We start from the raw sequence: 7,754 nt of genomic DNA on the forward strand, positions 1-7,754 counted from the left end.
TAATTTCTATTTTTAGTAGAGACACAGTCTCACTCTTGCTCAGGCTGGTTTTAAACTCCTGACCTTGAGCAACCCTCCCACCTTGGCCTCCCAGAGTGCCAGGATTACAGGAGTGAGCCACAGCGCCTGGCCTAACTCGTAATTTCTGAATGCGGGCAGTTTTCCAAACTACAACTTATGTATTAAACTTAATTTTAAAAATGCTGATGTGGAAAGCTCTATCTTGGAAAAAACTGCCAGTAGGTATGTCTTATTGGAGGGCACAAGTCAAGGTAAGTTACATGACTCACCACGAAATATCAGAAATGTAAATTTAGAGATTTTTTTCCCTTTTACTATCTCTGAGCCCTCCCGCTTACATGACAACTCCTCTAGGATGAGACTGGTACCCAAGGCCAGACCTAGCTGCCAAAGAGCTCCGGAGACAGGTGAACTGTGTGTCTCTCCTCAGAGCCAAGGTGGCACAGCTCTGGCCATTTGCTTCGAGAATGAGGCCCAGAGCCTGCCCTGGATCTCTAGCTCATGGCCGTGGGTTGGTGACCTCTTCCCTGCAAACATACACAGCTTCTTCCTCTGTGGTTAATTTTAAAAAGGCACTAAAAGGTCAGCTTTGTCACTTGAATGGAAAACATATTCCACTTTAATAAACTTAAGAAGTCATCCATGCTACATTAGAAAAGGTATGGATAAGGCCGTTAGTCTCAGGAGCAGGTTGCCAGGGGCTGACTCTACCTGCCCTGCAAGACCTGCCAATGGCGACTCAGGCCGGCAGAGTTTTAGGAGTTTCCTCTGCCTCTTTGGTTTAGTCATTCTTCCAGCGAAAGTTTCCTAGTAAACCCAGCGCTTCCGCCTGCCCACAAATGGCTACTGGAAGCTTAAATTTCTCTCTCCCAAGCAGGACCACGCTCCCTGTACCTAACTGCTTAGTCCTGTAGCAGCTTTGGGACTCGGCGCCAGGCCGGCTAGGTCCGTGGTGCTCTCTCTCAGTTAGGGGGTCTCTTAGTCCCCAAGTCTTTCTGGTCAGTGGTTGCAGGAGACCTGGGACAGGTACCTGGGTCGGCCCCGAAGTGGTCTGTACCCTGCAGGCTCAAGCTGCGTCCGAGGCGCCTCTCCTTCGGTGGAACCCGGGACAACCGAGGGCGGAGGCCTCGCCGCAGCATTGCGGCCCCTCCCAACTCTCCAGTCTCTGTCGCCCTCAACGGTTCTGGAAGAAGGGGAACAGCTGGCGGAAAAGGCCTTGAATTTGCGCCACGCGGCTGCCCGCAGCGTCCTTCTCCCTGGCAGACAGCGCCATCGCTCTCGTGTTTGTCCCCACGGCCGTCGCGCCCACTGCGCTCGGGGTCCGCCTGAGCGTCCACGCAACGCCGCCGCTGCTGTTGTTGTTGGCATTGTGGTGCTCGCTGCCGCCCGCCGTCTCCCAGTCCTCGGCCCCCGACAGCTCCCGCAGACTCCGGGACGCGTCGGGCGGCAGGTAGTGGCAGGGCCGGTTGCCGCTGTAGTCGCGGCGCGTGGGGTCAGCGCCCAGGGCGCCCACCAGCACCTTGATGACCATGTCGTGGCCCTGCAGAGCCGCCAGGTGGAGAGGCGTGAGGCCGCCGCTGCCCGGGACGCTCACGTCGAGACGCAGCCCCTGGCGCTGGGCGAAGTCGTGCACCCGAATGAGCTCCTCGTGACGCCCGTGCTTGGCCAGCCAGTGAAGCACCGTGTACCCGGTGATCGGGTCGACCCGCAGCAGCAGCCCCGGATCAGCCTCCAGCAGCTCCTGCAGCACCTCGAAGCGGCCCTCGGCGGCCGCCAGAATCCACGCGTGCTCCCGCGGCTCCAGGCACAGCCCGCTGCCGCCCGGTCCGCTCGGCCCGCCCGGGGACTGCTCCTCGGGTCGCTCCTCTGACAGCCACCTGGCAGGAGCCGCCCCCTGCAACCCCTGCAGCCCCAGCAGCTCCCGCAGCGCTCCCCGCCGGCGCCCCGAGCCCGCTCCAGAGAGCATCAGCGTGCCGTGGAAGGAGGGCTCCCGGGAGGCGGCGGCTGCGTTGCCACGGTACCTGCCCAGGGTGCCGGTGTCCGCTCTCGAGGGGCGGGGCTGCAGGGAGCTCCGCAGGCTCTGCGCGGTCGACGCGAGCGAGGCCTTGGGCGCCGGGCTCTCGGCCCCTCGGGGCTGGGCCATGGTCTTGCAGCTGCCGCCGCGGCCGTCCCACTGTCTGGCGTTCGCTGCCCTTCCCGGGCCCCACCGGGAGAGGAACTGGCGCTGGCGTTGGGGAAGGAAGCGGCTTGAGCAATTGGGTTCGGAGGGAGGGAGGAAAGGAGAGGAGGAGGAGGAGGGAGGGAGGGAGCGAGCTAGGGGAGGGCCCCCCGCGGGCGGTGGCGGGGGGCGTGGAGGGGTGGGAGCTCCGGCCAAGTCCCCAGGGCAAGCCCGGCTCCAGCACCCGGGGTATCGCGGCCAGTGCAGCTTCCCCGGGTCGCGGCGGCTCCGCCCCAAACGGCCAGGTGAGCCCGCAGCCCCGCCTCCGGCACGGCGCGGGCGGCGGAGGGGCGGACGCGGGGGCGGGCTGGGAACTGGCCTGCTGCTCTTGAAGCCATAGTTGTCCTCAGCATCCCAGCAGCTGCTGGGGTGGAGAGGCTCTAGGGCGCCCCCTCCCCGGCGGGCTGAGCTGGGCTCCCAGCCCCGGCCACAGAGAGCGCGATCCTTGAGCTCCAGGGGCGCTGGCTCCCCGCCCCCTTCCTTCGTCCTTCCCTCTTATCTGTTCAGGAGTCTCCCTGCACTTTGTCCCCGAGCCGCCTTTGTCCCGCGCCTAGTATTCACGGAGGCAGCTCGGTCGCCCCATGTGACTCTGGCTTGTCTGCCCTGCCCTTTGTGCAGCCTTGACCCTCCACGCAGCGCCTGGGGCTGCCCGGGATTCCAGGGAACTGAGAAAGGGTATTCCCCTGCTGCCCAGCGGCTCCCGATTCAGCTCTCCCCTTCTCTCTAACTTTCCCAGGTTGAAGTAGCAGCTACAGGTGATGAGCCTGAGCAGGAACGCCCAGCCCTCTTCAGATATGCATCCCTGCCCTCTCCCTGACGGACCTGCCATCTACAAATTCAGAGCTTAGGGGCTTTTTAAAAAAGGAAGATATTGTATCTTTTTTACTCCTAACACCAGCATCCTTATTGCTCTTCCTTTTCCTCAATAAATGCTAGTTCTTGGCTCTGTCCCCCCAACCCGCCCGCGCATGTTAAGAATTTCAGTCAGTGAGCAACAGGGAGCCATAGAAGGTTCTTGAGCCAGGGAGGGTCACAGCCATGATTAAGGTTGTGTTAGGACGGTGATTCTGGGAGAGGCAGAGGCAGGAAGCCAGGAGACTGTTCCAGCAGTCTAGGCCAAGGGGGATGCCGGTTGAGGCCAAGCCAGCCCACTCCCCTGAGCCCACCTGTGGCAGCAGTGATGGAAAGTGTCAGAGGCTTTTCCACCTTGGCCCTTGCATATTTGCGACCAGCCCTAAATATGGAAATATAGCTTTCCTTCATGACAGCCTATGCATTTGTAATTCATTTTTGAACATTACTATGTGCCAGACACTGTGTTTCATGATTTACATATGTTAACTCTTTTAATCCTCCCAATGACCTTAGGAGCTAGCTAAGTGTCATTACTATCCCCAGTTTGCGGGGAGATTAGGCCACTTGCTCAAGGTCACTCAGCAGGAAGTGGCAGAGCAGGTCTGTATGACACCACAGTCTTTGTTCTGGCACTGGGGACTGGCATTCAAGCCAGGCTTATCAAGGGCAAATCACTCACACAGGCCCCAAATTCCAGCCAAACGGATGGACTAGTGATAACCTGAGCGTATCTATAACTTGCCCTCCTCTACCTGGAATGCTCCCCTCACAGCGTCTGAAGTTGTCCCTGTCTGTCAAGGCTGGCTTCAGTTGCCACCTTGTCCAGCAAGCCTCCTCCGATTACCCCAGCCCAGAGCAACCCCTCTCCTTCCTTCTGTTTCTACAACTCCTTTGGTACTCAGAATAGACTGTCTTTTGTCACATTTCTCTCCCCTTTCTCTGACATGCCAGTTAAACTATAAACTCTTAGACGACCATGTCATACAATCCTTGTGCGCCTAGTAGGTACCCAAGAAATATTAATATTTGTTACCTTGTTCTGGTTTGGCAGCCTGGGAAAATGTGATTGTGTACGTGTCTGTTGGGGGGGAGGGTGCATCCCTGCCTCAGACTGAATCTGCAGGACGCCAAAAGCAACTCCTAGATTGGGTTCATTCATGAGAAAAATAAAATAGTGATTAAGTGATTTCCTCACCGAGCCACCTGGCCAAAGCCACCTCCTGGCCTTTGCTGATTCCTCACACACCAAACCCAGAGTGGGCCCCAAGCTTTCAGGCTTTCATTTTCAAAATGAACCCTGAGTGACAAGCAGCTACTTCCGTTGTCTGGAAACTCCCTTTTGCGGCCCCAAATCTGTAAACACCAAATCACACACATACTTCCAGAATTTGCAAACAGCTACGGCCAATATATTTTTTAATCAAAATGAAGAATGCAAGATGGAAGAATGCTTGGACTATTAATTTTCCTCACCACTAAGAAGGCAATTCTCTTCCCTATCAGCATTAATACTATCTCTAGTTCCAGTTCAAAGACTGTACAGGCAGCTGCCTGACCAGTTCCAGAGACGCGTGACGCACGTGTCCTTGCTTAACTCTGTTGCCAGAGACCAAAGCCATGGTGCCTCCCTAGCAGCTCATTTCATCTTTACTTAGGAAGTGCTTTCTACCCTAGGTCACCAGCTGCACACACTAGTCCTCAGAACCACAGCACCAATCTCTATTTCAGTAGACAGGGTCTCTGGAGTTTGATACCAGGGAGAGGGGTAGAGGAACTGGGGAGCAGAAAGGATAATACAAACCACCTAAAATTAAGATTCCAGTCACCTGAAACATCTGCTACCCCTCCAGGGGAGTGGGGCAAAAACCTCTGAAGCTCTTGGAAACGACCTCCCAAAAGGTTGAATATAGGGTGGGTATTTGCATTGCAAATGGTAATACCTGGTATCTTTTCCAAATAGCAGTCTCTATAATGTATTTCTAGGTTTGTTTACTGGTAAATATACTAGAGTCTGGACTATTAGAACTAGAAGAGATCTTAATGTTTCATTGGACTTTATTTTCCAGATGAGGTTTAACTAACTGTCGGAGAGGGTGGCAGGAGGCAGAGAAGCTTAAAGCCAAAGTGTTAGGTGTCAGCCAAAAATCAAACTGGATGCAGAGAGAGCAGCTCAGAAATCTTACTGGAAATCAGTGGGAATCATAATTGTTCTACAAAAATTTAATTGACATGCATCTTCTTAGGAACATGCCCCTTGGGTGAAGCCAAAGGCTCGTGTATCCTTGGTCAGTGGAGTTTGCCAGGGGGCTTATGCATTCAGAAGAATCCATGGGTACAAAACAGGCAAGAGGGGGACATGTGGAATATGGAAGTAAAGTCCCTCAGACTTCCCTAACCCTCGGTCATTGAGAGAACAGGGAACGTTCTTGAGGTTCCAGATATATAAGTTTCCTTTCCTCCAAAAGGCCTGTGCTCATATCATCACATGATTCTCAATGAGAGAGAAAGCTGCCTTCTCTCTGAGTGTGAATCTGTGTGCAAGAGAGGGTGTTTGAGTGTGTGCACTGTCGGACGTCACTGTCTCTGATTGCCATTTTCCCCTTCCCAGGTTCAAGGCTTTACACAGGAGATCTCATTTTGAAAGCCTTTTACTTAGACTGTGGAACAAGTCATATTTAGTAAACACTTCTTTCCTGGTGCTTTGGAATTACTGTCTCCACTCCCCATCCCCCAACGCCCCGCCAGGCCTTCAGTAAAACCTGATGTACCCAATTAAAAAAAAAGTTACAATCTTATTTTGATAGCTAGGTAAGCTTGGAATAGAAGTTGGTAGGAGCAAGTTGACACATTTGTGAGCTACAAGATTAGGGCTTCTAAAAATGACCAAGGAGAAAGGGGGTGGGCAGAGAGCAGGAAGAAATCTTTAGGCCTGAGTGGAAGCAGGAAACCTGCCTAAGACTCGAGCTGGAACGACTTAACAGGATCCCAGCGGTCAAATATGGGCCCTGAAGTGTGACGAGAAAAAAATTTCCATTACACACTTTATTGATACTGCGATTAAGAGAATGCCACATCCTGGAAAAGACCTAAAGTGTTACCGTGTGGAGACACATGAGGGCGCTCTAACCAACTAGCGAGTGAGAAAACCAGCAAGGCCGCGCAGGTTCCAACCTGAGGGGAAAGAGGATTTGTAGGCGCTTTGTTGATGTGAATCCAAGCTGGAACAGGCTGTTCACCTTCAGCCCTTAAGGAGCTGCAAGGAAGGAGGTACTAGCACCAGGGGCTGCGGTGAGAAAGCCCCGGTGTCATCTAGAAGAGAACGTGAACAATCTGGAGAGAGAGGGAGAACAGTGAGTAGTACAAAGTGGTTCCATACTTTATTCAAGAGAATTTGGCTTCTGTAATATGTAAGGCGTGGAATCATGATCTCTAAACAGTTTTCAGAGTGCTTTTATATTTTATTTATTTAAAAAAATTTTATATTTTCTTATTTCAATTGCTTTTTCTTTTTTTAATTTTTTTCAGGTCTGTTTCTCAGTGTCCTTGTAGCTTTTTTTTTTTTTTTTTTTTTTTGAGACAGAGTCTCACTTTGTTGCCCAGGCTAGAGTGAGTGCCATGGCATCAGCCTAGCTCACAGCAACCTCAAACTCCTTGGGCTCAAGCAATCCTGCTGCCTCAGCCTCCCAAGTAGCTGGGACTACAGGCATGTGCCACCATGCCTGGCTAATTTTTTCTATATAAATTAGTTGGCCAATTAATTTCTTTCTATTTATAGTAGAGACAGGGTCTCACTCTTGCTCAGGCTGGTTTCCAACTCCTGACCTTGAGCAATCCTCCCGCCTTTGGCCTCCCAGAGTGCTAGGATTACAGGCGTGAGCCACTGCGCCTGGCCACTTTTTTATTTTTAATTAGCTCTTTGACCCAGGCAGCAAGCCTGTGAGGTATATAGAGAAGACAGGATTTATATCCAATTCACACACAAGGATGAGGGAGGTTAAGTGAACTGCCAGAGTCACACGGCTTGAAAGTGGCAGAGCAGAGTCTGTTCCCCTGCCTCTGTGTCATGCTGCCTTATTGTACGTTTGGGTACAGTGGACAAGGGCAGCTCTCTGCAAAATTGTGTAGTAAGTGAATGTTGTCCTTGGTGCCTTCAGCCTTCCATTTCTGACATCCAGGTGTCCTGTGCCCCAGATCATCCAAGGTAGCACTCTCTGGTACTAATGATAACAGCTATCTACTGCTCACTGAGCACTAGGTAACTGGCAGGCCTTGTGCCAAACATTAAATACGCACCACTATCGTATGTGAATGGTCATAGCAACACTCTTCACCATAATCTAAAGGTGGAAACAACTGCAATGTCTATCAAGAGATGAACGGATAAACAAAATATAGTATATCCAGACAATGGAATATTATGTGGCGATAGAAAGGAATGAAATACTAACACATGCTATGACAGGGATGAACCTGGGAAACATGCTAAGTGAAGGAAGTCAGCCACAAAAATCTCTTCTGATTCCATTTGTGAGATGTCCACAAGAAGAACCTTAAAGACAGAAAGTATGGTAGTGGCTGTCAAGGCAAGAGTGTAGGGGCAGTGGGGAGAGTGGAGAGTTCTTGCTAATGGGTATAGGTTTGGCTGGGCGCAGTGGCTCAC

General features: G+C 52.3%; 1 protein-coding gene across 1 annotated transcript; it reads right to left on the reverse strand.

Annotated features, from left to right (window-relative positions):
* Positions 1-468: 468 nt before the first annotated feature.
* Positions 469-2,564, reverse strand: SOWAHD (sosondowah ankyrin repeat domain family member D). Its single transcript, XM_012739623.3, has one exon. It carries the CDS (start codon positions 2,162-2,164, stop codon positions 1,196-1,198), a length of 969 nt encoding a protein of 322 aa, XP_012595077.2. The 5' UTR covers positions 2,165-2,564; the 3' UTR covers positions 469-1,195.
* Between the last annotated feature and the right edge of the window lie 5,190 nt (positions 2,565-7,754).

The sequence above is a fragment of the Microcebus murinus genome, chromosome X (genome assembly GCF_040939455.1).
Source record: "Microcebus murinus isolate Inina chromosome X, M.murinus_Inina_mat1.0, whole genome shotgun sequence".
Taxonomy (NCBI): Eukaryota; Metazoa; Chordata; class Mammalia; order Primates; family Cheirogaleidae; genus Microcebus; species Microcebus murinus.

Excerpts from the sequence above, each read along its gene's own strand:
- SOWAHD (XM_012739623.3), bottom strand. The coding sequence starts at position 2,164 with ATGGCCCAGCCCCGAGGGGCCGAGAGCCCGGCGCCCAAGGCCTCGCTC.